This window comes from Protobothrops mucrosquamatus, unplaced genomic scaffold, assembly GCF_001527695.2.
Source record: "Protobothrops mucrosquamatus isolate PMUCROS unplaced genomic scaffold, P.Mucros_1.0 scaffold2064, whole genome shotgun sequence".
Taxonomy (NCBI): domain Eukaryota; kingdom Metazoa; phylum Chordata; class Lepidosauria; order Squamata; family Viperidae; genus Protobothrops; species Protobothrops mucrosquamatus.
This window is the reverse complement of record NW_015388169.1, coordinates 197032-210052: the sequence shown is the minus strand read 5'-3', so window position 1 is coordinate 210052 and position 13021 is coordinate 197032. Positions and strand designations below refer to the sequence as shown.

Sequence of the window (13021 nt, the reverse complement as noted above, 5' to 3'; positions counted from 1 at the left end):
ACTAAGCAGGGTTGACCCTGGTTAAATAATTGGATGGAAGGCTATTAAAGAATTCAGGGCAATAACCAGATTGGAAAGTTATGAAAACGTCCAAAAAGTAGACATGAAAATCCTCTTCTATACTATTGCCAAGAAAATTATAAGGACATACTCATGAAGTCAACTGGAGTTGAGCTCACTCAGAAGACTTTATCTTACTTTTATTTTTCAAGGAAGATAATTTGCTCAACCTCTTAGACAAGCTGATCAAGATGTCTGTATCACTTCTTTATCTTTTTAAACTACTACTATGTCCACGCAGAAGAGAAAGCAGAAAAGAACTCTTGTAAAATGAATGAGCTTAGCCAATGAAAGAGATGGGCAGACTTCAGTTTAACAAAATTTTTAGCACAGAACATACTTGTAAAACTTTATCAGATATTCAGGCAAACAAAAATATACATGAAATCTAAGTGCAGCTAATAAGTTTCACGGAACTGCAAATCCAGATTTAGTCTGAAATGTATCTTCAGAAGTTGTTGCATTTTTAGGTCCCAAGTCCCACCTGTTTTTTTAGACAAATTTGACTATTCCTTTTGCCCCACCTTCTAAAATCATACTTTCACCATTCTCCATGAGTGTTTCAGATAACAGATGATGTATATGTATTGTTTTCAGAGCAATGTTGTGCTTACAGAAAAATTAAATATCCATACTTTATTCTTTAGCTTATTGACTAATTCATAATACCTTGAAGGAAGCCTCAAGAATGTTTAGCAGTATAGAGTCACCCCTGGTTTCTAATAATAATAATAATAATAATAATAATAATAATAATAATAATAATAATAATAATAATAATAATAATAATAATAATAATAATAATAATAACAACAACAAAACAACAACAACAAAACAACAACAACAACAACAACAAAACAACAACAACAACAACAACAACAACAACAACAACAATAATAATAATAATAATAATAATAATAATAATAATAATAATAATAATAATAATAATAAAAGTTGGAAGGGACCTTGGAGATCATCTAGTCCAACCCCCTGCTCAGGCAGCAAACCCTATACCATTTCAGACAAATGGCTGTCCAGTCTCTTCTTAAAAACTTCCAGTATTGGAGTATTCACCGCTTCTGGAGGCAGGTTGTTCCACTAGTTAATTGTTCTAACTGTCAGGAAGTTTCTCCTTATTTCTAGGTTGCTTCTCTCCTTGATTAGTTTCCACCCGTTGCTTCTTGTCCTGCGTTCAGGTGCTTTGGAGAATAGCCTGACTCCCTCTTCTTTGTGGCAGCCCCTGAGATATTGGAACACTGCTATCATGTCCCCCCCTTGTCCTTCTCTTCATTAAACTACACATACCCAATTCCAGCAACTGTTCCTTATATGTTTTAGCCTCCAGTCCCCTAATCATCTTTGTTGCTCTTCTCTGTACTCTTTCTAGAATCTCAGCATCTTTTTTACATTGTGGTGACCAAAACTGGATGCAGTATTCCAAGTGTGGCCTTAGCAAGGCATTGTAAAGTGGTATTAATACTTCACGTGATCTTGATTCTATCCCTCTGTTAATGCAGCCTAGCACTGTGTTGGCTTTTTTGGCAGCTGCAGCACACTGCTGGCTCATATTTAAGTGATTGTTCACCAGGACTCCAAGATCCCTCTCACAGTTACTACTACTGAGCAAGGTACCACCTGTACTATACCTGTACATTTGGTTTTCCTTGCCTAAATGTAGAACCTTACTTTTTTCACCATTGAATTTCATTTTGTTAGATAGTGCCCAGTGTTCAAGTCTGTCCAGATCCTCCTGTATCTTAAGCCTATCTTGTGGAGTATTGGCTATTCCTGCCGGCTTGGTGTTGTCTGCAAATTTGATGAGTTCCCCATCTATCCCCTCGTCCAAATCGTTGATGAAGATGTTGAGGAGCGCTGGGCCCAGAACAGAGCCCTGGGGCACCCCACTACACACTTCCCTCCATGTAGATGCAGTTCCATTGAGGATCACACACTGAGTACAGCCGGTCTGCCAGCTACGAATCCATCTGGTGGTGATGCCGTCTAACCCACATGTTTCTATCTTATCAAGTAGTAGGTTGTGATCTACTTTATCAAATACTTTATCAAATGTTTCTTTGCAAATTAGCGGGGGTAATTGCACGCAGGTTTCCATATAGGCATACTTGTAGTAACAGGATATAATTTAAAAGAAATTACTTCTCCAAGTATGATAACAGGTACCTGAACCAAATCAGAAACTGCTTGTGATGCATGGAGAAGAACAATAAATCCAGTCCTGTGCTACTTCAACACTCCCAAAGACAGCATGTGACTGGTTCCTCTGTGCTGTATACTTAATTTTCTATTTGTGGAAAATAGTACAGGCTTCTACTACTGTTGAAATTGTGCATCCCAACAACAGTGCTGAAAGTGCCACTGGTAGAATTGGCATCATGGACGGAGGAAACAATAGTGAATGGAGAAGAAGGATGAGATCACTATGAAAGCAGGTGGAGAAAGCAGACTGAACTGTGGGAAAGCAGCCAAGGGAAGGAGCTCTCTCAGCAACTTGTTACAAAGTTTGTGTCACCTCTACAAAAACATAGCAGACGAAGGCATACCTACTAAGCAGCAGCATTACCCAGTATTTTTACCCAATGATGTAGTGCTACGTCCATCAGACCTGCAGCAGAATCTGGCACCATCCATTGGTCTGGAGAGCAAGCACCACCACCAGGAAGCTACATTCCCTATCTCAGTGGTGGCGAACCTATGGCACAGGTGCCAGAGGCGGCACTCAGAGCCCTCTCTTTGGGCACGCGTGTTGTCGCCCCAGTCCTAGGCCTTCAGCTGGGTTTTATAAAACCTTTTCGCTTTAGGCCTCCGCCGCCATGTGCAAAAAAAAATTAAAAATTCAATCAGTCAATTTCAACTTCTCGCAGGAAAAAAAAGTTCTTGCAAAGTTGGAATTAATTTATCGAACTTTTTAGTCCCACCCAGTCTGCCATTACCACCGCAGCCATGTCCACCCAATTGGCCACGCCCACCCAATTGGCCACATCCACCCGGCACTCGACGATGCATAAGTGGGTTTTGGGTTGCAGTTTGGGCACTCAGTCTCTAAAAGGTTCGCTATCACTGCCCTATCTTCCAGAGACAGAGTGTCCTTGCACAGGGGACATTAATCATTGGTTGAAGAAAAGTATTGCTACAGTAGTCCGTTATTTACTCTGCTCTCCCCTTCACTCTCCACTTAGTTTTCCTTTTATATCCTGTCTATCGGACTGGGAACCTGTGTGCTTGAACAATCTTTACCTTTCGGTATACAGTTTGCATAGTGTTTATTAGTATTAACTAATGGTATCAAATGATAACAGTAGATGAATACTTCAGCTAACAGGATTAACCTAAGGCCATCAATTAGCTGAAGAAAAATTCAACCTAAGGACTTACAGATCCTTAGCTCAATCACTGGTATCAGTGGAAAAGGTCCATCTGAGAGCTAACTACAGCTTTGAAAGGGAGGAATTTAATTAGCCTTTTTGCAAGGAAGAAAGGGTTTACAAAAACTGTTCCTTGACAAGCTTTCATTAGTGCTCATCTGGACATATCATATGCAAGCAGGACTTTAGCATTAATTTTTAGCTGACTGTTAAAGGTGTTTCCATGCCAGGAAACGCCTCTCTGCTTAATTTTCCTGTGGTGGGATGGTATTAATAGGACAGCAAAATCAACCAACCAACTTAAAATAATATTTTTTTTTACTACAGGAGCAATAGTAGGAAAGAGGTTTGCTTTCAGACCTTATATATAGCCCAAGTTCAAAAAATATTTTTTTCCGCACCAATAGTTAAGGAACAGAATTGACTCTCCCAAACTCACATACCGTAGACAGAACAGAATATGTAGAGTATTTTTCTGCTTTCTCTATCTTTTGCTTGGGCATTTTCTCTTCAGATAATTAATCTTGAAATGGAGTAGCTTCAGACACTCCCTACTTAAAATGGCTATAAGAATTTGCTTTGGTAAGGAATTTTGCTTTGCTTCCCCCCCCCCAATGGTTTTTAGAGCCAAATGTTACATGTATTTCGGGAAGCAACTCACAGTAGCTGGAAAATTCACAGTTTCACCACTTATGCATATGCCAGGTACATCTGGTGGGCAAATGTTTGATGAGCTGGCTACTGGCCCTTTCCAACACGGCAATTCCTATGCGTCATACACCACCAGAAGGGGAGATGGGTAGAAGCACATCTCAGATTCATACTAATATTATTTACACTGGCAAATCTTTATTCATCCTTGCACTACGGTATCTCTTGACATGACTTTGGAAGGAGAGTAAGGAAAATTTACTTATTTATAACATTTTCTGTTTCTGGTTTCCATCATTAGAAACAATCACAAAGTAATGAGAGAAATAAATCTTCCCTAGTCATTTAGGTCAGGGGCAGCGAACTATGGCCCTTTTATGACCTGTGGACTTCAACTTTCTCAGGAATTCTGGGAGTTGAAGTCCATAAATCATAAAAGGGCCCGACCTCTGATTTAGGTTCATGACAAAGAGCTCAATGTAACTTAAAAGCTTGCACAACCATCTGGCAAAATAACTTACATTGAAAACTCATCTATCACCTTGTTCTGTCTTTTAAGGTTGATTTGAGGAACAGCTCTGCTTGCAATTGGTTGTTTCCACAACACACAACAGTTTAGAGCCATCAGGCCAAGTCAAATAGCGGTGCCTGCTTGCTCTGAACTAAACAGACAAATACATTTCCACAATAAGATGGGACTAACTCTCAGAGACACAGTGACTGCTGCAAAACAATAGGGTTTTGAGCACTAATCCTTAGAACGCAGGACTGTTTTCAAACCATGGAATAAATACAATTAATTTCTATGATAATTTAAGAAGACGAAAAGATGAGGTATAGGTAGTCCTCGACTTAACCATAGTTTGCCCCATTTTACAACCTTTCTTGCCACAGTTGTTAAGTGAATCATTGTATTGTTTAATTAGTAAAATGGTTGTTAAGTTAATCTGGCTTCCCCATTGACTTGCCCGTCAGAAAGTTGCAAAAGGTGATCACGTGATCCTCCCTGGGACAGTACAACCATTATAAGCACATGCCAGTTGCCAAGCATCCAAATTTTGATCACATGACCATAGGGATGCTACAACAGCCGTAAATGTGAAAAACGTCATACATCACTTTTTCAGTGTCATTGTACCTTTGGTCACTAAAGAAATGGTTGCAAGTCAAGGACTATTGGTACCATAGAGCTAATTCCCTATTCATCCCAATTACTAATAATATCTAAGTCTGCTCTCATGTGAGATAATATATATTTTATTATATAATATATATATATTATAAGATAATAATATATTTCAGTAATTTGATCCTCTAAAACAGGAGTTCATAAATATTTTGCCATTGCATCTCCCTTTAGTATAACCTTAATGTATACAACTCCTCTAAAAATCCAAACACCAAAATGAATGCAAATGAACAACGAAAACAACACAATGAAAATTTGGGAAAGGTGTATTTATTGTAACAATGTAGCTATTTTTCAAATCTCCCCTGGACTCTGTCAGCACCTCCCCACGGGATGTATATCTCAGTCTGGGAAACCCTGCTCCAACAGATCAATATGAAAAAGGGTGCCCACTAAAGCAAAAAAAAGGAGACAAATTTAATCTACAATTAGGATGAGAAGGAACTTGCTTGGCCAATTCTGAACCAACAAACTAAAGGAGAAGGACAGCAATCAAACAATTTAACCTTATGGTGAGATGGGCAGCAAACAAATTCAATACATAAATAAAACTAATTGCTGTATTCATGGGTTTTTAAATCACCTAATGACATTAAGCAGTGTCATATATTCAAGAACGCTTAATAAGGTGTTTGTAACATCCTTTTGCACATGTGCACCATCAATGCAGTTAAAGAAAGCTGAACACTTACAGGTAGGAGAAGGATTCTTATTCATTTTTCTAACTGCAATTATAAAAAAGAGGAACAGCTGAAATTATACTCAGAAATTATTTATATTGAGAATTTGGGATATAAAGTATATAGTGCTCTTGGCACTGATGCTCAACAGCAGGGGTCCCCAACCCCCGGTCCATGGACTGGTACCAGGCCGCGGCATGCCAGCAACCAGACCGCACGAACAAGCAAAGCTCCATTCATGGGATGCAGGCAGCACACGAAACCACGCACTCTCCGGTCCGCAGAAAACCTTTCTCCACAGAACCGGTCCCTGGTGCCCAAAAGGTTGGGGACCTCTGCTCTACAGAGTTTTTGTAGAGACACTTTATGCCAATGAACATATTTTGACCCAGAAGACATTTATATACTGGTTCGAATCTTCTCCTTAGTCCCCAGGCAAGAGTTTTTTTTTAAAGGTTCAGAGAGGAATAACGTTTGAGTCCCGCATCAATTTATTTTTTTTTCTCCATGGTTTATTATCCACTGACATCAATGGCCCAAGAAACACAATTTTATGTGTTAAGTCTCTATCCCACCCTCCTGACTATCCAAAGCAAACCTGGGTGGCTTACAATTATTAAAATAACTCTTGGATTTAAACAATATTGATGAATTGTCACAACTGATCATTTCAAATAGCTCCCCCTGCATTTTTAGGGCCTGAAATCATTGCTCTTGTTTCCCCCGTGCTCCAAGAACAGAAGGGCGGCTCAAACACTTCACTAATATGACAACTTGAATTCTTGACCTGCCCTCCTCAAAGTCAAATTCCACCAAGGGAAAAGTTTGGATTGATGATAAATTACCATTTTAGACTCCCTGGCTTAGTTCCCTATTTGTCTGTTAGGAGCTGAGGCAGGATGCCTAAGTGCACATGGGCGCCCTCTCCAGAATGGGATCTAAAATCCCATTCTGGGATTCCTCAAACCTCAAGTCTGCTGAAAAGCCACCCAGAATCTGACCTGAGACTTCTTGCTGTCCCAGTGCAGCGCTCCATTCTTACCACGTGGAGGAGAAAAAGACACTGTGCACCAGCTTGAGGCAACTATCTTCTTTTTATTCCTTCCTCACTGACAAGGATAAAAGCACTTCCAGTCAGAACCTGAGTGGCATCTGACTTGGACTGAGCCTAATAGTAGGCCTTACTACTGTTTTCATCCCATTTGTAGCATTTGCCTTGCAAAATGTTTCCATGCCTGCCTGCAAAGGCCAGGAGGAGGGAGAGGAAAGTAGGCCTGGATAGGGCAGAGCAGTGCAATTGGTTACCACCAATCTGAGAGCAACACCAATCATATCTGGTGGACTGGAGGCACTGTTGATAACGGGATCAGCCAGCTGCAGGTTTTGGGGTTCGGCCAGCATTTATTTCAGGATCAGATTCTCAAGAAACATCCTGTGGAGAGAAGTAGTCGAGAGGGCATCCCAATCCTTCTTGGTGCTTAAAAAGGTCTTCTGGAAAGCTTTGCTTCCTAATCCCTCAGTACACTAGAACCAGCTGCAATTACTTGTGTCAGGAGGAGAGGCACTCTTGACATGACTCAAAGCACTTCTTTTTTTTTTGGCAGGAAGGGAGACCTGAATAAAGAAAAGGTCTGATACAGATTCTCCCTCCAGCACGGAAGCCTTTTTTGCTGCCTGCATAGTTAATAAGGGTGCTTGGAGATATGCAAGCAATGTATATTTTAACACTTCCATTTGACTGTGGGAAAAGGTCCTTACAAATCCACTTTTGATCTGAGAACAAAAGAAGGGGAATTATTGACTAGTTCCTGCTTCACCACTCAAATCTCAGCTGTGCTCCCAGATATGAGGACAAAAGTCATGCTTGCTCCCATAACCTCTATTCCAATTTCACCAGACCCCTGTCATTATTACAGCTGCTTCTAGGCCCCAAGAGGCCTAATTCCAGGCCCATCAAACCAGAAGAATAAACCAGCAAGCCTTGGAGGCCCAACAAAAAGAGACCAGACATTAGTGAATACGTTAATGATTACATTCATGTGTCAAACTAAGCCATGTTTTGCTTAATCATCATAGATATGACCGCTGGCTTGGCTCACATAACATGAAAGCTACAAACCATAGCATATAAATCACAGTGATTGGGTTCAGAAAACAAACTATACCACAATCAGACAAATTGCACTGCGACTTTATGTTTTCGATGAATCGTGTTCATAAGTGTGAGGCCTGAAAATTTTGATCAGTAGGATAAAACTAGCAGTATGTTTGCTCATGAATAGAAAATACAATTCCAATTTTATTACAGAGATGTGAACAATTGTAATGCAACACGGGGAAACAAAAAAAAAACCAAAAACTGTTCTAGAAAACAAATCATTTTTTTCCAAATAAGGTCTGCACTACCAATTTAAGAACTGTTCAATTGTCACAATCCCTAATCCATGGACATGGAATCGTAATTTTATGGAGAGTGCTTGGGGTAATGGGAGCTACATCCAATATGTATGGATGACTTTGGAAAGGTAGTCCATTAAACAAAAACTGGAGAAACACTATAAACAAAACACTACATCTTCCTCACAGTTTTTGCAGTTAGTTTCCTTAAATGATATGCAGGCTTACATATGTAGTACTGATGATGTTACCTACCATAGTTTGGGTAATGAAATGTCTGCAAGAAAACAACCAAGCTCAGACAGCAGCAAGAACTCCTCAGGCTTACATATATAGCATGGCCTCAGTGGGACTTTTTAACTATTTCTAAATCATATAAACAAGGGCCTCTCCCTTCAACACGTGTCATACACATTACCTGCACATAAACAGAGCAGGGTTTCAATAGCTCTTTTGCATCCACCATTTTGAAGCCAGTGACTGTTGCTGGGAAAATCTATATATAAGCGCCTATGGTATAACAGATCCCCAGACTAGCCATTTTTAAAAGCTTAAGGGTGGTTTGAGATAGGCTGTGGATAACGCTGTGGTCAGGATCTGAAATTATCTGTCTCTCACCCAAATGAATAGTCAACACCCAGAAAAAGGAGCAGCCATTAAAATGAACATTATCCGAATGCAGGATTTGGAGCAGCACAGGTACCCATTTGGCAACAAGATTCCAACCCACAGCTTGCCCTCTCTAACCTATTATTTATGTAGCTACTGTACATGACTGAGAACTGGCAGGCTTCAGCTTACCTAAGTGGAAGGGAAGAAGAGGGTACCCAGAGAGAAAACAACAATAAGGAATGTATTACTGGGCAGAATTATTTGCGTGTACATGTAAAGCACAAAAGAAAAGACAAGGAGTCAGATGTGAGTAGGCCTAACTGAGAGTCCATATATACTATAGAATCAAAATCAGGTGTGCATTTTTTCATATGTCAGTAAATGTATTAATGTACAGTATGTACGCCCAATGGACTTCAATGATTTCAAAACAATGTTGGGGGTTCTTAATCATTTTATCATGGAATTCTCAACGAGACAGGTGGGAATACTGAATAAGAGGGTTTCCCTAACATTATATTCCCTAGCCTGTGTCTGCAGGGGAGTGCGGGGTTTGTTTTGGAGTGTACTACAATGTGGGTCCACTGGAACTTTCAAGTTCTCCATGGCCTGATGGCATTTCAGACACACAGCTCAGAATCCTCTGCAGGATCCTTGGTAGAAAAGAGTTAACCTACAAAAATTCCCTGAAAATGAGAAGTATAAAAAGCCAACAACACAGCCAGTTGCTACCCACACGTCGTTATTATTTTTATAAGAAATATCCAAACACATGGGTTTGTCTTGAGCTACATTTGTTTTTTTTAAAAAAAAGCAGTTCTCTCTGCACTGAGGAACTTACAGTCTAAATGTCAACAGATGGAAAAACTAGGGGAGATGTAGAGATAACAAGGAATACTGGTAATGAATGGTAGTTACATGTAACCAGGGTTCTTTTCTAACAGTTGGGTACAGGCACCTGGCTTTTAAGCCAAAACAGTACAGAAAAAAGGAGGCTTAGATAAGATTTGGGGAAGGAGAATCAAGAGTGGTAGCCTTTTGTAGTAAGTTTCAAGCATAAGGGGATTAAAAACATATATACAAAGAGATGGACCTTGCCTTCCGCCCCTACTCACTGAATCAGGATTAACACTTGGAGCCTAGATCTCTCGTCCCATAACATCACCTTCAACCCCAATTCTCTGATTCTTTAATTTTCATCATTACTACTACTGCTGTGAGCCGCAATCTTAGACATTTGGGCAATGAAGACTGGCTGGAAATTGGGAGGATGGGGTGGGGGGGGAAGGAGGCAGTGCCAAGTAGCAGAAAACTCAAGGGAAGACAGCTCCCAAACATGCCTCCCTGGTATTTATCACCTCTCTCTCTTCTTCTTTAGCATTTTAAAACTCTGCTCATGCAGAGAGTGCTTTCTGTTCTCAAGTTTGTATGCAGAACACAGTCCACCGACACAGGCAGCCTCACATATTCACAGACTGCAGGAGAAATGCAATCATGCGTGCAGTGATACACAGCCACATATTCCGACATGCATGCACAGCCTCCCCCACATCCATTTTTTTTTCTGTTCCTCTCTCCCACAGCCAGACTTCTGTACATATAGCCTCCCACAAGCCGTCCCTTCTGCTCACATGTACAACCTGAATGCAGAACCAGATATATGCAATGAGAGATATAAATAGGGATCTTACAGTGATTCGTATAGAGGTCCCAACTCATATCTGAAATTCTAAATACAGATGCTAAAGTATTACAAACAACAGAGTTCATTCTTCTGGAGATTACGCATGTTCGTATATTTTAGAAAAATTCATCTCTTTAACAGCCACTAAAAATTGACCTGAAAGTCACGATACTGGACCATTCGGTCTCCAGTTGCACCTCTGACACTTGCCACAAACTTTTCCAAACTACCCCTCCCCATGCTGTGTCACTCTGCCCCATTAGTGCCCCCTGTAGCATGGCCACAGGAAACAGGCATGCGAGGTAACTTGTCCCCATCTAATTGTTTGGTAAGCAGAAAGCACCAGAGTAGTACAAGAATGTGACAAACCATGTTAAAGAAAGCAGGTCCCATCCCATATGCCAACACCTGGAGAGCAAACTCATACTCATTCAGGGAAGCCATGGCACCTGTGAAGCACCGAAGGAACCAGACAGGAAAAAAAAAATGCCTCTCTATGTTAGGCATAGGGATGATTCAATGGCAAATGGTGTGCTGAAATAAAATAATATTAATATCTGACAAGAAGGAAGCGGCAGGGATGGCCAGGGAAGGTATCCCAGGCCAGGTGATATTATTCAGCAGGGACGACAACGCCCATGCCATCCTGCTGGTTGGTGATGCCCACTTTGGATAATGATGCTGGTACTGGCCAGGTGGCATTCAAGCAGGGATGGGTGAAAGAGAGGCGTTTAAGAAGAATGGCAGCATAAAGGCTGCGGTACCTAAGTGAGAGGAGGGGGAGGCGGGGGGGGGAGCTGGAGAGAGGAGAAAAACAGTGTTGGGAATCCCACTCACCTCGTGCCCTAGAGGGGCAGCAGCTGCACTTGGCCAGGACTTTGCGGAACAAGTGGTGGCAAGCACAGCCTTGCTGGCTCCCACCTCTCATGGTGCCGCCCGGCTGTGCTGGGCTCCGTCACTCACTATGCCAGCCATCTAGCGAGGGGACAGTACTTCCTAGGCAGTGAAAGGGGGCTGGGGGGGGGAGTTCCTGCCATCGCAGCCGTTTGCTCAGTGACAGAACAACAGGGCTGGGCTGGTGCTGCCCGTGGGGAGGAGGAGCTTCTGCAGCTGCCCCCTTGCTTCTCTCCTCCCTCCCTCTTTTTCTCTTTCTGTCTCTCTCTCTCTCTCTCTCTCTCTCTTCATCCATCTCCAGAGCTTCCCGGAGCCAGACTCCCCCTCCCTCCCTCCTTCCTCACTCTTGCTGAGCCATTGCAGCCAGCTCTGCAGCAGCTGAGCCTGCAGCAGGCACAAGTGAGATCTCTGGTGTTCCCACCGCTGCGGAGGGCTACTGTGAGGAAGGAGAAGAAAAGAGAAAGAAAACAAACCTGGGTGGATGCAGCAGCCTGGGACTCGAGAGGCAAGGAAACAAATACATTAGAAGGCACACGTGTGTCTGAATGAGTCCTGTGCGGACATACAAATAAAAAGGGTGAGTATACAGTGCGCCCAAACTATATCAGCTAATGTTCCAGAGAGGAATGAGTTGGCAGCTTCTCTTGTGCTGATGGCTGTGAAGGCTGAGTCTTACATACTGCATTAGTGTTATAGTTCCCCCCTCCCCCCCCGTCACACAGGACAGCAATACTCCAGAAACAGGGAGTGGAGAGGGATTTGTACAGTCCTTTTCACACCAACCTCCTATTGCAAAGGTAAAAGCCTCAGAAATCAACCCACATCTTCAAAACAAAAGACAGCTGAACATGCCTACGCAGAAGACAATACAATAGTTAGTTTGGGTCAGTCACTCTCTCTCAGCACAATCTGCCTCTCATACTGATAGGAAATAAATTGGAGAAAGGAGTGCTAAGCTCCTTAGGTTCCTGGAGAAAAAGTAGGGTGTACCGTAAATCTAACAAATAAAACAGAAACACATTTTCATATAGCAAAAATTGTTATACACAAAATCCGCAACACGTAAGAGACGATATGATGCAGTGGTTAAGTTGTTGGATTGGGGCTGGGAAGACTAGATTGAAGTCCATAATAAGCCCATCATTATTGCTCAGTTCAATTATTTCAGGGTTTATTGTTGAGATGATGACACTGCCTGTGCCCATGCACACTTCGAGTTCCCAGAAAAACTGTATCTATATATTTGAAAAGTCAGGCAAATGATAATCACAGGAAGAACACCACTCTCTTGCTGTGTGGAGTAGAAATGAGCTTGCCATGCTTCATGCTTTCCTCACAATAAAGTTTGCCTGGGGGATGATTGGTCAAATGAAGTCTAATCATCAAAGAGTTGGACTTATCTGAGAAGACCCAAGTTCAAGTCCTCTATCAGCCATATATGATTTTGAGCCATTTGCAATGCTTATTCTTC

The 13021-nt window shown here is 41.6% G+C and overlaps 1 protein-coding gene across 1 annotated transcript in view; it reads right to left on the bottom strand.

The window, feature by feature from the left end:
* ARHGEF25 (Rho guanine nucleotide exchange factor 25) overlaps positions 1 to 11652 on the bottom strand; it is a 56337-nt gene extending 44685 nt beyond the window's left edge. Inside the window, exon 1 of the mRNA XM_015823982.1 lies at positions 11494 to 11652. Coding sequence (XP_015679468.1) covers positions 11494 to 11584 — 91 coding nt within the window. The 5' untranslated portion in view covers positions 11585 to 11652. The remainder of the gene's footprint in view (positions 1 to 11493) is intronic.
* Positions 11653 to 13021: the final 1369 nt, after the last annotated feature.